Source organism: Periplaneta americana, chromosome 8 (genome assembly GCF_040183065.1).
Source record: "Periplaneta americana isolate PAMFEO1 chromosome 8, P.americana_PAMFEO1_priV1, whole genome shotgun sequence".
NCBI lineage: Eukaryota > Metazoa > Arthropoda > Insecta > Blattodea > Blattidae > Periplaneta > Periplaneta americana.
Genome location: NC_091124.1, coordinates 116,611,882 through 116,629,206, shown reverse-complemented (window position 1 = coordinate 116,629,206; position 17,325 = coordinate 116,611,882). Strand labels below are relative to the sequence as shown.

At 37.3% G+C, this 17,325-nt stretch overlaps 1 protein-coding gene across 4 annotated transcripts in view; it reads right to left on the bottom strand.

Annotated features, from left to right (window-relative positions):
• The window catches only part of LOC138704977 (probable multidrug resistance-associated protein lethal(2)03659), a 456,593-nt gene that overhangs the window by 10,118 nt on the left and 429,150 nt on the right, over positions 1-17,325 (bottom strand). For all 4 annotated transcript variants that reach the window (XM_069833477.1, XM_069833479.1, XM_069833478.1 and 1 more), the window contains one exon: positions 16,286-16,458. In XM_069833477.1, the coding sequence (XP_069689578.1) occupies positions 16,286-16,458 (173 nt within the window). The remainder of the gene's footprint in view (positions 1-16,285; positions 16,459-17,325) is intronic.

Below are 17,325 nucleotides of genomic sequence, written 5' to 3'. Positions count from 1 at the left end.
ATGGTCGTTCTTTGTGTTTTAGTCTTAATATATTCATCTGTGAGTGTGACCAGTGTTCGTTTTCAAAGAAAATGAATAGTGTTCAATAGCTTTTACAAACAAATTTTTCAGTTTTAATTTTGGAAGACAAGTGTAATATAAAGAAGCTTGGAAGGCTGTTACCTCAATTCTATTTAAAGCAAGCACAAGCCAAGATAAGATATTTCTGCAGAGTTTTTAATGTAAAAATACACTACTGTTTGTGAAAAGAGCAACACATAGGCCCAACAGTGACGTCTCTTGTGTCACCAGCAAGGTCAGTGTTAAGCCTTGCTCAGTCATTGCAGAACTTCCAAATAAAGTGGAAACGTGAAAGCTAGTGCAGGTATGCCTCGTCGATGTGGAAGGACGCAATATCAGCACGTGAGTGAGTTTGAATGGGGCAGAGTGTTTGGTCTCTGGGAAGGAGATTTGTCATACCATGACATTTCGCCTCATACATAGCATGCTGCTACAACAGTGATGTGTGTGTGGTACCAGTGGATAGAAGAGGGTTGTATGCAGAGACGAGTGGGTACTGGACCACATAAATGCGACCACAGCACGAGATGAACGCCATCTTGTCCGCATGGCCGTGACGGTCCATATAGCTTCATCCACAGTGCTGAATCAATGTTGGAGTACTGCAACGGGTGTCGACTTGTCTGAGTCAATGCTTCGTCGCCGTCTTTTGAGGGCTGGACTAGTGGCTCGCATGCCATTGCATTGGCTTCCATTGTCCAGACGCCACCGTCTCAGACTCCAATGGGCATGTGAACGCCATCACTGGCATGCAGAGTGCATACAAACTGCGTGGAGGGAGATTCCCCAGGAACATATCCAGGTCCTCTTTGATTCCATGCCACAACGCTTAGAGGCTCTGATTGCAGCACATGGAGGCTTCACACCATACTAAAATCTCAAGGTCACAGATCAGGTACAGTTCTGTAATTGAAGCGGTCAGTGGAATAAGGGCCAAAGTCCAAGTTTTGCCGAAAATGGTTTTTCGAGTGCAATTTACTCTTAAAGGCAAGGCGCACATTATGCACTATTAAAATGACCGATATCCATGTTCGTTGTCATATTATAACTGCTTAAAAAATCAATCCATGGAACAAGGTCCGATGTCCCGGACTTCGGACATTATTGTATTGGCCGAGCTACGAGTATGATTTGGAGAGTGTCTCATAGAGGTGTTGCATGTTACGTTTTAGAATACGTTATTTTGCGCGCAATTTAGTATGTCTGTTACAATGGCTGCTATCAGTGGTAGTGCATCAGAATCAGACTGTTCGCCAGCAAAAAGACAAAGAAACGAGAGTCCTTGGTCTTGTAATGTTCGAAAAAAAAACTACAGGCAGAATGTTTAGAATATGTAAGCGCCAGTGGTAAAGTTGTCCCAGCCCGAGTGACAGAAAATAAGTGAAGATATGTTGTACGTGCATCAAAATGATCCATATTATGTAAGACATGACATTGGTTGCAGACGTCTGTGTACGGTACCAATATTATTGCTCTTACTTTGATTGTGTAGCTGTCGCAGAAGATGTTTGACAAAAGTGTCTGATGCAGCTAAAGATAGCGTCCTTCAACATTTTAACAGCTTGGGATCACAAAATGCACAAGACGTATATTTACAAGCCCTCATTTCAGCGCGACTCGTCCAAAGGAGGAGATCCTGCATACCAGACAATGAAGAAAGAGGCCATGCACGCCAATATTATTATAAGGTATGCTTCATTACTAAATAGTATAACAACATTAAGGTGGTGATGATAATCAAATTCCAAAACTACCATTTCATAAACATTATCATTTGATTGATTTAACGTAATATAGTAATAGACCTTACACATATTAGCAAATATTCTATTAGTAACAATTATTTCTGCATGCAGGTTCATATTGTGTCCGACAAGAAGGTGGTATGCAGAAAAGCATTTGCCAGCCTGCATGGCATAGGTGTCAAACGAGTTCGTAGGATTACTTCTCTTGCTGCAATAGGGCTCACACCTCAGAATCGAAAGGGATGCCATAACACGAGGCCCACTGCAATTAATATTAATATCACAGAACGCATTGAGCAACATATTAGGAGTTTCCCTGTTAAAGTTACTCATTATGGTAAAAGTAAGGGTTCGAAAATATTATTCAAATACTTTTGCAAGCTATACTTCGGCAGGAAGAGTTCTGATATGCCTTGCAGCTATGAATACTTCCGCAAATATTTTCAGGATCATTTTGGTTATTGTTTTGCCAGACCGGCAACAGATGTATGTGGTGTGTGTACAGAATTGGATGTTAAAATTGGTAAGGAACAAAATGAATCTCTTAAAAAAGTATTGGAGTCAAAAAGAGATATTCATAAAGCAAAGAAAAGAATTGAAAAAAAGGTACAATCTTCTATGCAGGATGAATATGTTGAAATTGTACGTTTTGATTACAAGCAAAACATGCCATTTCCACTACTCCCTGTGCAAGAAATTTATTACATGAGGCAATACTGGTTACATTGCTTTGCAATCACTAGTGTAAGACTGGAAAGTCGATCATGTGGCCAGAACATGAAGGTCGGAAGGGTGTGAACACTGTTTTGTCTTGCATTGATAATTATGTTACCAATTTGCTCTCACCTGGAGTCAAGAGGCTTTCCTTATTTTGTGATGGGTGTCCAGGACAGAACCAGAACAATACCATGGTACGATATTGGTTCACGCAAGTTTTTGTTGGAAGATTTGAGGAAGTTGTACACCGTTTTCCTATACAGGGATCCAGCTATCTTCCTTGTGACAGGCACTTCGATGTCATACAGAGGAAACAAAAGAAGGTGGAAAAAGTGGAAATCCCAAGTGAATGGACTGAATTTGTTAATCGTCATTTCCAAGTTGTTGAAATGACACATACTGATTTCAAAGACTTTGATGGGTATTTCACACATTTTTTTCAAGAAAAGCGGATCTCAAAATGGTGAAGTGTTTCAGGTATCAAAATACAAGATTTTCCAATACCATCCTTTGCACAAACACCAGGTAGAGGTCAGTAAATTAATGAGTAGAATGGTCATGAGCAGCTTCCTTCTCTTTAAGAATAACGTGACTCCCAACCTCAATGTACCACAGCTGTATCACGGGCAGTTACCAGTTAAAAGTGCAAAGGTACATAATGTATATAAATTCCTGAAATATCTATCAGAGAATGCACAACAGTACTTGCAGAGTATTAAGGATGAGGAAGGTAGCAGAATTCAGAATGATGACAGTGACTAAGAACAGAAAGCAGTTTCTCATTACATTGAAATAGTTTCTTTATTATAAGTATTATTATTAATCATATTGGTGTCATATCCTGTTTTTTTCTAGACAATTAGCTTAAGTGATGTGTGTATTCTGAAAATATAATTTATTCAATAAATAAAATTCACTATTTCAGATTAATATGCTTGTCTTTTACACTTGCGGAGTAAAACAATGTAATAAGGATCGAAGTCCACCACTTATCATCCTATTTATTACCCATACCAGGACGAATAGAAGGAATAGTGTACACACTCAGTGAGTTTACACGGGTTCGCCACAACGCGGCGCTTCTATCGCAAGGCTCCTGACTTGAAGGAAGTTCACAGTTCTTGTTATGCTAAACGTAGTCCTTTTTAAAAGCAAATTTCTACCATTTAACCCGTCTATTCGTTACTTTAGGAATACCTGCATAGTCCCTTATTCATAATTAATAGCCTGCTCTCAGTTAATACTATTATGAACGTAACGGAAAATACAAAGGGATCTGAAACGCTATGAAAGCAATAAGTTCAGTATTTAATAAGTTGCGAATTCAGAGACAGAAAACTCTACAAAATGTTAAATGAAACCAGAGTTAAAAGATATTTTACGTGCTTATAAATTAATTAAATTACTCACCATATGAATGATTAGTTGTCTGCTACCTTCGAGAGTTTGCAAAATGACTTGGCGGATTTACGAGCTTTTAATTCTCTTCGGATTTCCTTTGTCCTGAAGAAGAATCGGCACTTTAAGTAGTGGTAAACCAATTTAGGAATAATATCCATCATGTGTTCTCTGCAACAACCTGCTCCCGAAGACTGGATCGTAAGAGCGTCAATAGTGTCAAGACAGTCATAGAAGATATCACCCCACATTGCACTCGCTAAGCTAATCTTTTCTTTGATTTTCATTTCTGTTTGAAGAAGTACATTGTACACAGCTTGGGAGGGATGGGTTAAAAAACTGACGTTCCTACAGGATCCGTAGTCCTTGATTTGGGTGAGAGCTGCACAATGTTTAGACACATTACTTTTCTGTCGAAGGGAATGGACACAGAGGATACACGCAATAAACTTAGAGGAATGATTTACGACATAACCTGCCACATGATACACTAAACATCTGTCCATCAACACGGCATAAGTGATATTTACCAACTCGGGCGCAGCACTTTCCCAGCCTTGACCATGCATTTCTTCACAAAGAACAATTTTTTCTTTTATACAAGATTCTACAGATTTCTTAACTGCCTTCTTACGTAATTCCGCATTTCGCGCTGATGTTCGCATTTGGTTCACAAAAGATGTGAGTAGTTTATCACTTTTCGGTTTACAGTTTCCTGCAATGTTAAGGACCTGCTTTGCAGGGACATAAATACATTGTAATAAATGCATATGGAGGAAATCTATCATCGAAGGATGGTCATTTGAACTGAGTGAACGTAAAATTCCGAAGTGACGTTCCAAGGGGTCTTGGGTGAGTTTCCCTGTTAGGACATATTTGTATCCTTTGCTCCAGAGCCATTCACTCATTTCTAAGGTACTCTGCAAGGTTACAACTAAAGACTCCACTGTTATACCAGAAGCAAATGTGTTGGTTGTAGTTCTGAGACATTGAAGAAAATGAATAAGGAATTTGTGGTTAGAAGAGTCTTTATGAAAAGCCTTAACAGGAGTGTATGAATTTAATACGTCGGCAATGCAGTTTAAATGCCTTGTAAATTCTTCAGTGTCCTCACTGCCCTCGAAACCCAATGACCCTACTTCACGATAAAATTTGTGACCTTTGGCGACACTGTCACTGAAGAGTTGGAACGCAAGTCTGGCATTCATTCTCTGAAAGGACGAAGGATCTAAATGAGCTGTTGTCAACTTGGGACAAACCCTAAGACCGGCACATCCAGATAAATCTTTCTCAAAAAGTCTCTTATAAAAACTGAAATTGATGTTTTTCTCCTTGTAAGAGAGTTCGACTTTATCATGGAAATAATTTCTTATGCATTTCAATATGTGCACAAAATCTTAGGCCGGGTGCACACAGAATCAGACGCGGTGCAGCGCGACGCGACATTTTGTCTCGTGGTACTTGTCTCCCATTGATTTCTTATGATGTGGTGTACACAGAATCAGACGCGGTGCGACGGTCGCGAGCAGACACAAGGCGACACGAAGAGACAACATCGAATGACTGCTAGAAGTTCGTCGCGAGGAGACTGTCTGATAGCGGCAGTGTACTGTGCATGCGTTAGTAGTGGCTATGATTGCATGCTTTCATTATCTACAAAAAATACTATTGTTGTGTAGGGTACATTATTCATAATGGAGCTCGATGCGGATAAATTAGTTGATTTATTACAGGAAAGATACATTCTGTATCTTTGAAACAATATCACGAGAATAATGTGGTTTCTGAAAATATGTGAAAAATTGCAAATGAGATGAAAGCACCAGGTGAATAATAATTTACAATAATAACACTGCGTAACAAATGTTAACATTTTTTTGCGCTAGACATGTGCTATATGTTTTCTATATAACTTGAGCCTCCTGAATACGAATATGACAATAAAAACAGTTGTTGGTTACGGTTTTTGAGAAATTTTGGAATTTATATCTATTCAAAATATTGTTTTATATAATGACAATAAGGCTAAATATTCATTGTTCAGAAGATTACAGCTTTCTTTTTCTCCATTTTCTTTTACACTGGGCATCAGGTACATCACGAGCTAAAGTCCAACAATAGTCTCCTAGCATATTGGTACTCCATTGTTCTTGGTATCTTTTTTCCATAGTTGAAATTTCTTGATGGAAGCGCTCATCATGCTCATCACTGAAATCGCACAATTCTCGGGAAAAAAAGTCAAGATGTGAGTGAAGGAAGTGAATTTTCAGGGAAATTTTACAACCCCTAGTTCAATACGCCAACAGTAAATTTTTCACTAGTTCTTCATAGTTCTCACTTCTACAGTTATCCAGAAAATTAATTCAACGTCCTTGAACGCAATACAGACGGCTGTCTCTTTTCCTTCCAGCAAAGATTCGAAATGATTGTCCATTATTTCTCTAATTTGTGGTCCATTGAGAACTCCCTCTTTTATTTTTGAATCACTAATAGCAGGAAATGTTAAGGAATGCGCGCTGGTCCGAGTCCTCATGAGGGAAGAAATTTTCTCATGTAATTTCGGCCAGTGTATGGGACCGGTGCCCACCTAGCATCGTGATGCACTTGGGGAGCTACGATAGGTAGCGAAAGCCAGTTGCGAAAGCCAGATATAACGACTGGGGAGATCATCTTGCTAATCACACGATACCTCCATTCTAGTTAGATGATCGTCCACCTCTGTTTTGGCATGTGGACGTGAGGCCAGCAGCCGGCTGGTCAGTCTGGGCTCTTCACGGGTGTAGCGCCACGGATTATTAGTAGCAGGAAATTTTTCCTGGATATTTTTAAATGCTTCAGTTTTATAATTTATCCCTTTAACAAAATTCATTAACCCTAACTTATTGTGTAAAAGGGGTAAAATTACTTCGCTTTGAGGTACAAGGGATTGATGTATAAAAGTTTTCTCCCTTGGCTCTAGTGATTGTCGTTTTATTTTATAATGCTTATCTCGAGTGCGGGTCCACACCTGTGGAGTAACGGTCAGCGCGTCTGGCTGCGAAACCAGGTGGCCCGGTTCGAATCCCGGTTGGGGAAAGTTACCTGGTTGAGGTTTTTCCGGGGTTTTCTCTCAATCCAATACGAGAAAATGCTGGGTAACTTTCGGTGCTGGACCGCGGGCTCATTTCACCGGCATTATCACCTTCATTTCATTCAGACGCTAAATAACCTAGATGGTGAAAAAGCGTCGTAAAATAACCCAATAAAATAAAATAAAAATAAAATATCTGGAGCGCGACTGTCCAATTCGTACAAAAAGCAGCAAAATTTTGTGTAGCCTAATTGCATTCCAAAAAGCAATGCTACAACCTTCAAATCCGCACATATAAACCATTCGTTCTTTGAATATTATCATTAAAGCACACTTTAAAGAAATAGCCTACATGTCCTACACAGAATACTAACACCACAGAAATATCCTGGTAAACTGAAGCGTTTTCATACGGCGAACCTGTTTCTTCCCCTCCAAATGGAACCGAAAAGGCCAATAAAACAAATTCCGCTTCTAGAAGTGGTTTTGACATGGTGATATATTGCAAAATATAAACTACAGTAATGTAATTAAGCTCACAGTGAAAGAAATGCATATCTCAAGTAAAATCAGGTAAACTCAACTGAATTTATACCGCGAGCCTGTTTCACTCCCTCGAAATAGACTCGTAGAAGGGCAATAAAATAATTTCCCTTTCTACAAGTACTTCTAACATGATGCCCTACATATACTACATTTGTTTTCACATAATGGGTCTTCACATTTGTAAAACAAAATAGTTACACACGAAATACGGTGATTTTTAAATAAAATGCATAGAAAATTAATTATATTGTGCAGCTCGAAAACCCGAAGTGATGGAACATTTTGCTTGTTAGTTTTTAATTCAGGAGGTCTAAATTATTAAGAATTTGTTATTTTTATGTCTGGCGCAAAATGACTGTTGACCAGTGTAATTTGTAGTAAGCCTAATTTTCTGCTCTAAACTATCACTCATTATTGATTTAATATATTATTTTTCTTTATTGTGAGTCGTGAAGTAGTCATAAACATAAAAAAATGACGTTTGTGCAGTACATTTTAATTTTAAGACTCTTTCAATCATTTAGATTTTTAGGAGCTTGCATCCTTAGGAAATAATAAGAAAATACAATAGAATTTTTCATATAGACAGGCCTCTATTATTGACGCCATTTTCTAGCCTAGGCCAGTTTTCCAAACCCACACAGGCAGCAAATCAGTTGTCGCGAGGCGTTGTAAAGCAAAACGTAGCGTCGCGCCGCATCGCGTCGCGTCTGATTCTGTGTGTACCCGGCCTTAGAATGCCCATATCTTCCTTTTCTCGTCGGACCGATTAGGAATATAGCATTGCGCTGGAAAATTTTTTCCATTGATTTCTAAAGATTTTCAGGCCTTTTTTATTTGTTTGACTGCCATCACAAGTGAAACCGACTACTCTCGTCCTAACTGCTTCTAATTGTAGTATAAATTGAATAAGAATTATAACGAGAATATCACCTGGAGTACCGTTTCTGCTAGCATAAATAGCAATTGGTTGAATCCAATCTTGCATAAATACTAATGCATGATTTCTAATTGTTTCTTTTGGACATCAGACGTGAGATCTCCGAAATCAACAAATACGTCCACTCTAAGGGAATAATTATTAAATTGAATTTTTCCTCTGAATTTGACCTCATCGAATATTACCACTCCGCAACGTTTATTTTCATATGTTTCATCATTTCGGTAAATTGGGGAAAATGTGAGGTACAATCTTGGTTGTAATTTTCAACGCACTCGCGGTATTTCTATCTTATGACGTTTTATATTAAAACAGTCTGATCGGTTATTTACTGAAAGCTGCCTATCTTTCCGCGGAATTGCTCTGGCCCACTTTCCAAACTCATCTTTTCTTTGGGAGATGAAAAGAAATGTCTTGTTACACTATTTCTACTATATTCCGATCTATAACCCGGAACAAAACAGTACGGAATTTTTGTAATTATTTTGTAAACCACCACACAATATTCTTTTGTCACTGGTTAATTCAAAGCACAACAAATTGAAGACATCTACATAACTCAACAACAAAGCATATTAACAATCCCTAGCAACTTTAATCATTAAACGCGCGAGAAATATATTTTCGAGGTGTCTGACTTCAGACAACAGATGGAGCCTAGCGATCGAAGCGCCACTAGTTATCAGATCCGCCACCGACAATGGGAAAGCATAGAAGTGCGTACACTTTTTCTTCTATTCGTCCTGCAATTCATTTTTAATTTTCAGAGAAGTCTATATTGTATCTTAAAAGTATTTATTCAGTCACTGACTTCACAGCATATGTTTAAGGTGCTACACCTTTACATTACATATTTAAAAGACGTATGAGGTGCTACACCTTTACATTACATATTTAAAAGAAAACGTTCATACGTCTTTTAAATATGTACTGTAAAGGTGTAGCACCTTAAACATATGCTGTGAAGTCAGTGACTGAAATAAATACTTTTAAGTCACAAGTGAGTGTTCATTATCAGTCAGCCCTTCTATCTTTCTGCCTTGGCCTGATTGTATAAAATTCCTGATAATAAATATGTACACTTAGCGGCAAAAAGAATGGGCCGACTCTTGGTCGATAGAAATGCTAAGTTCTATCGCGCGATTCACTCGTGTAAATGTAACCCACTGCAAGGCATTGCTGTGGTGTCTCTTCATTGAAAGTCGTCCGTTTATAATGTAGTAAACTTTACGAGCAGTGTGTGGCCCAGTGGTAAGAAGTCTGACATCCGTACCAGAGGTTGAGAGTTCACCTCCCGATATGGTAAAATTATTATTTTTTTTATTTTAACTTTTACCTAATTTATTAGTTTAAATGTGAAATGGCATTTGTTAACAAACTTCGTTATGCCTGCCTTGTAAAAATATTATTGCCCATCACCTGTGGGCTATTAATAGGCGAGACCTGGCCTGTATAAACAAAAATACTTGTTTCACATCCTAAAAAACCGGGCGTATATCAAACACAAATAAATAATTCAATTAACAAAGACAAACAATTTTTTAATATATTAACAAAACAAGGCCTGTGGTAGGGACTAGTATCTCGTCCACAAACCATCTGCGTCAACAACTGCCGTCATTCTGCGCGGGATGGAGTCCACAAGATTATGAAACAGGTCTAAATTCTTGGCCATCTCCTCCCACGCATCTAGAACTCTGTCCCACAATTCCTCAGGTGCCCGAACGGGTGGTTGTTCTGCCCAATTAGAGCGTAGGCTCCTTTTGACTGCAGCCGACAAATTTTGAATCAGATTCATATCTGGTGAATTTGGAGGCCAGTCAACTGGGTCGACATCACACCTTCTCGTAAACCTTCTTTGAATCCAGTTGGCGGGTGTATCGGATGATTATTCTGCTGGAAGAAAAGTGTTCCTTCTGGATATCGTTTTCGGGCGGAAGGGATCATTACATTTGCCAAAATGTGTTCATAGACTTCTGCCATAAACCGCCCGTGGATGCGTTCCAGAAGGCCTGCCCCATCGTATGACATCCACCCCCAACACGCGACCCTCACACAACCCGACTTGTTAATCGTCTCACGAAGCGTTCATCGTATCGGTGGCCATTCACACAATAAACTAGGGCAGTACTATCGTTGCTATTGGAGACAATTACCTCGTCAGAGAAAATGACGTTTCTCCAATCGCAGTCCTGTCGGAGAGTAGCATATGCAGAATAACCTATGAGAACACTGGCAATGAGTTATTGTTTCTGTGCCATCTTCAAGCATAATGACAAGACAGAATGTTGTATTAACAGATAGCAGTATTGAATAATTTCAGCTACCCCAGGAACTATACACGACACTGTCACAATGTCGTGTATAGTTCCTGGGGTAGCTCAGTCGGAAGAGCATTCGCGCGCTGAGCGAAGGGTCCCGGGATCGATATCTGGCCCCGGAACAATTTTTCCTTGAAATTATTCAAACCTGCTTTACAGGGAGCTACTACCTGAAAGCCAGATTTGTATAAGATAGCAGTATTGCTTGAAAGAGAGAGGGGGTTTATTATTTATTAGAGTTTGGGCATATTCTAAGAGATACTGCCACATAATTATAGCTTTGTGAGACACATATGATGGCAAATTTGTAATAAAAAAAGAAGATTGGGGGAGATTCGAACCTTGAGCTACTACTACCAACTTGTTCAATAGACCAATGCCGTAATGACTTAAGCTACTGTGACTGTTAATATTGGTTCGGAATAATACGTGGTTTTCCTGTTCATTTCGCTCCGGTTGATTTTGTATTTATCAATTTGATTATTATTTCACTCTTCAAGGGCCCTGATGTATCTAGAATCAACCCGCCATTCGATTTTATTGCATATTTTAGACTCTTTAACAAAATACAGTAAATTTAAATAGTTTAATTATGTATCACCTGGTGAACTATGGCTTTGACGAGACGAGCATGTGCTATGTTATGTCTCTGGAACTTAGAAATTATTGGTCGGCCCATTCCTTTTTGCTGCTAAGTGTACAATGGCGATTAAAACTAAAATGAAAGATAGAAAACAAAATAAAGTGAACAATGTGCAAGTGAAACTACGAAGAAGAGGATGGGGTACAATGACAGACTCACCTCCTCGTGGTGTACCCTGGAAACGTTTATAACAATCAGCTAAGCAGAAGAATCAGAAAAATCAATGATATACAATATAGAATAACAGAAAAATGAGAGATCTGACAACCTTTTTGATAAGTCGATAAAAATAACCAAATACAGATAGTAACTTCATTAAACTGTGATAAAGAGTTGTGTAGCCCTGTGAATAACAAGATTGTGATTAAGTTGTAAATTTAAGTTTACAATTGAATTTTTAAATTTACGATTCGACTTTGTAATAGACTGTAATATAAAACTATGTAGCACAACAAGTTGCAAATGTGTTTCTCCTCACTGCACTTCTTCCTATGAACTCATTACAAACATCCTCTAAATCCAACTTTTCAGCGCTATCCTTCTGTATATTTAAAATAGCAATGTGATTAAGTCGCTTCTGGGACATTGTTGAACGCAGAAGTGTTTTTAACCTTTTCAACACAGAGAAAGATCTTTCAGCTGTAGCAGTGGAAACCGGCATAATCAAAGTCAGGTGTATAAATTTAATTAATTCAGGCACTATTTCACGAATAACATGTGACTTCAGAAATCTACCTACATCTCCAAAATTTCTTAATTCAACACAACATTGCAGCACAATCACACACCATATTTCTCTGCAATCGTAAGATCTCATAGTCATTTATGTCGCCATCAAAAACACACCTGAAAATCCTGACATCGTCTTCTTTTCCGATAACAAAGTTTTCCACTGTATTTAAAATTTCGCTTTCCTGGAAAGGGACGCTGTCACACAATCTAAAAATTCAAAGAATTTACTCCTAAAATATTCCTTTGCATCACTAAATTCATGCTATGTGTGCTGACGATCATCTAGGTGGCGAGACACTTTCCTTTGCTTTGGGGTCCTTGGTTCTGACAGATCCAACTCATTTGCTCTTCTTGTAGTTTTGTCCCACAACATATTTCATTATCACGAAAAGTTTGGAATGTTTTTATCAAATTGTGAATGAGACAATTTGCTTCATGGAAATGAAGGTTTACATTTTGTAGTTTCATATTTGTTGCATCAGGGTGGTAAATATCTGTGTCATCATGTTTAAATAAGCGAAATGTTCAAATGATTCAAGTAGTTCCAGGTAACCGGAAGTTTTAGTACCAGCATCACTTTTATTGTTTTCAGAAAAATCTGAAAGGAACGACAGAATGTCTTGATAGTTATCTTTCAGAGATTTTAAGCTAAGAGCCTTGACAGTGAATCGTGTTGGACAAAACAGGTTTTAATTTTGTTCTGAGTCATGTGCATTTGTATCTCTTACAGAATTAAACCAGTTCAACCTTTTCGGGGACTCTCTCATCATATTTATTAGATCTTGAGTTATATTGATTACATTTCTGCAAGTTGTAATGTGCTCCACATTGTCTTGTGCCACTAAATTCAATGAGCACCCTTACCAGCACTCTTTATTTCACATTCACACAACAAAACTGAATCACAGAGTTTTGAAATATGTGAAGACGAACTTGGTACATCACTGGTTTTTGAACGGAATTCAAATCCATTGTATCGGAACAGGATGGTTGTCGATGATCGTTGGGTTTCCACTCATGTTGGGTAGAATCTATCCACGGTCTTTTAATTAAAAATTTATACATGGTCTTGATTAACAACACAAGAAAATCACATCACAATCACACTAAGTAATTAATTGCACAGCGACATTCACGCAAACTAAAATTAAAGTCAAATGATTCTTTCGTTCTATTATTTACTAAGCACCGCTACTCAACGAACAAAAATTAAACTGTTCATTGTTGCTTTTCTCTTAAGATATATTCTGTTTGATTTAAAATTTTAAAATATTGACTGTTATTATTATCTTTGTACACAAGGGCCCAACAATGCTTCCTTACTTTAACTTACGTATTTAAAAATAGGTCTTCACTGATTTTAATAAATCATTCACTAAAATGAGATGACGATGTGATAATGATGAGTGTTAATAATAATAATAATAATAATAATAATAATAATAATAATAATAATAATAATAGAGTCAATTATATATTATTAATATTAGAGCAGGGGGACAGCTTCAAATACATGGAGTGTACTATAAGCAGTAACATGAGCTGCTGCCAGGAAGTCAATAGGAGTATTGTAATGGCCAAGGAAGATTTTAATAGAAAAAGGAGCATTTTCTGCGGACTCCTGGAAAAAGAACTACGAAAGAGACTAGTGAAGTGCTTTGTATGGAGTAAGGCATTCTATGGGGCAGAAACATTGACATTACGACGAAGTGAAGAGAAGCGAATAGAAGCATTTGAAATGTGGATATGGAGAAGAATGGAAAGTGTGAAGTGGACAGAGAGAGTAACAAATGAAGCGGTGTTGGAAAGAGTGGGTGAAAAAAGAATGATGCTGAAACTGATCAAGAAGAGGAAAAGAAATTAGTTGGGTCACAGGCTGAGAAGAAACTGCCTACTGAAGGATGCACTGGAAGGAATGGTGAATGAGAGAAGAGTTCGGGGTAGAAGAAGATATCAGATCATAGACGACATTAAGATATGTGGATCATATGAGGACACGAAAAGGAAGGCAGAAAATAGGAAAGATTGGAGAAAGCTGGGTTTGCAGTGAAAGACCTCCCTTCGGCAGAACAATGAATGAATGAGTGAATGAATGGATATTATTATTAATAATAATAATAATAATAATAATAATAATAATAATTAATGCTGTTGATTGATCAAAATATTTAATCGATTAACTATGGTATTTGCATTTGATCGAGTTGAAAAAATGTCTTGATATATTGTAATACACAATTATTGTTAAATTTAACTTGTGTTCAATGAAAAGCATAAGTATTAAATGTTGTATATCTGTATATATTGTATATCGTTATATTACAAAACAACTATTTTAATTACTTGCTAACATATCTATTATGAGGCTTATAATTTATTGTGTCAATTTCTCAGGGAATTTTTTAGACAAACATAAATAACAAAAAGTATGAAGACTCATCTAGTTAATACTGCTTCATCCATTATTTTAAACATGTGAGTGCATTCACATGCTCCGAATTAAGTGCCGCTCTACATTTAGTAACAATGTTTCCTGTATCACTGAACACGAAAAAACTTTTTTCTGTTAAACACTTCTCCACGATCGTTCAATTTAAATCCAAACGTTTCACCGAGTTTACCTCTCAAATTCTCATATGACCTAATGGAGTTTACTTTTCACAAACCACAGAAAACTGATTTTTGTTCTTGATCAAACTAAACACACAACCTTCACATACAAACTCAGTACAGAAACTGCAACTGCAAAACTACAGTGCTCGAAACAGAAGACTGGCCCCTATTGTAATCGAATTAGCAGATTTTAGAAAGAGAAGAAGGTATTACGCTCTCACTTGCACACAGTGTAGACATGGCTATTTTATAAGGGATGAGGGGAACGAATCCCAGAAAAGTATGTACTTCATATGCTAGGAAGATGAGCTGACAACAAGGTGGAAGTTTCTTGGAAAACCATAAAACTTAATAAGGGTTTCGCATTGTGTTTCAACTTTCAACAGAGGTAGACTAGGTCACTGTCCTCATATCTCCATCTCTTTCTGAAGTGTTTGTGCAAAGATTTTTCCTACGCTACCTGGTTTACAGTTAGAAAATAACAGTACTATTGTGCTTTTAAGTAAGCAATTTCCGAGAGAGAAATATTGTCGGAATTTTTAGTATGAGTTTGTATTAACAAAATAATAATTAATATCAACTACAACCGATTAATTTTAATCAACTCGATTATTCGATTAAATATTTTTGATCGATTAATCTTACAACAGAAATTGGTCGATTAATCGATTAAATCCCACAACAACAACAACAACACTAATAATAATAATAATAATAATAATAATAATAATACGACAAATTATTGGGTGGGCTCGTGTCCCACGGGCCCATATAAGTTGGCGCCACTGATCATCATCATCGACGTGCAAGTAGGGGCCTCACTGGTCCCTTACGGTTTCTAGCCATCTCCTTTTAGGCCTTCCAGGAAGTCGACGACCTCTTGATGTACATGATAAGAATAATTTTGGAAATCTAAGGTTGTTCATTCTATAGCAGCTTTTACTTGTTCTACACATTTTCTTAACTGGAATGTATTATTCAATTTCATTATTAACAATTATACATCTCTTTTTGGTTTCAGTTAAAAACAAGGAAAATATTATTACCATAACAGCAGGTCTACTTAGCTCCAAAAACATTGAGATAAGATTTTAGAAAACTATATAAAATGTTAACAAACAGGAGTCGCTTGTAAAAACTTGAATAATAAGATTATGTAACGCTATTTAGTTAATAGCTACACCATTAGCTGAACAAGTGGAGTGTCTGAGTTCTATGCTAGTAGCCCAGGTTCGAATCCGTTGAGCCCAAGTGAAATCTATTATTGTTGGTTATTAATGGAGAAAAATTCGCTCCTGCGCCGGGGATCGAGCCTGAGACTCCCGGTTCTATGCACTGAGCGCTCCCGGGTTCGATCCACAGTGCCAGAGCGAATTTTTATCCATTAGTAACCAATGATAACCATAACAGATAATTCTGTAGGACCAAAAAATTAATCTTTATGTGAAATTTCTGTTGGATAAAGATGGGTGTTTGTAGGTGGTTTTCGCAGGTACATACTGTGGATCTACATTGGCAGTGGCTTCGTCCAACACCAGGATAGTGTTGTTGCGTATAATGGCTCGAGCCAGACAGACCAATTGACGCTGACCCACGCTGAAGTTGCTGCCTCCTTCCATAACCCTCGAGTTCAGGCCAGCTGACATATCGTTTATCACTTCTTTCAATTCCACCTGTTTAAATAACCTTCATATTAGAAAGAATACAATGATATTTTTATTACATGCAACAAAACAGGACTAAGTAACTCTTATGCAAAAACTAGAAATCGCAAACATATTAATTCAACATAAATAGCATATGAAGGAGCATATGCATTTAAAATATGTATTGAAATTTTGCTGGCTGTGATAAATGGTTGAGAATGATGTATAAACACCATGATCGTGAGCTTGAATCCTTCCTAGACCATGGGGTTTTGTTTGTTCTCAATATGATGACCTGTGTCATCTCAAGACGCATTTACACCAGTGTAACATGTTGTCAACAAAAGCGTGAAAAAAAGTTTTAAATGTTGGCAATACTGCTAAGGCGTAATTATACTGGTAGGCCTACAACATTGTTGTCAATATAGTTATGAGCTTAAGTACTGTTTGAGACTCAAGATGGTGGAATGTTGATAGGGGAAACAGGAGTATCCAATGAAAACCTAGCACTAAACAGTCTTCAGACTACAAATTACAGTTGGACCCGCTGGGATTCGAACCCGGGTTATCAATGAAAAGCAGATTGTATTGTATTGTACTGTATTGGTATTGTATTTATTTACATTCCATGGTATTCGTACATTGTTTCACAACTAGAATATAAAACATGTAAAAAAAAAAAAAAACTTAATAGTACTACAAAGTCTTAATTCATAGTCACAGTCTAGTTGCAATATATATATATATATATATATATATATATATATATATATATATATATATATAGGGGATTTACAATATACTCGTACAATACAAGGGATTTGTATTGATACTTAATACAAGACAGAAATATTCAGGCACTGTTGTTGCATATCATAAATTCATCTACCATTA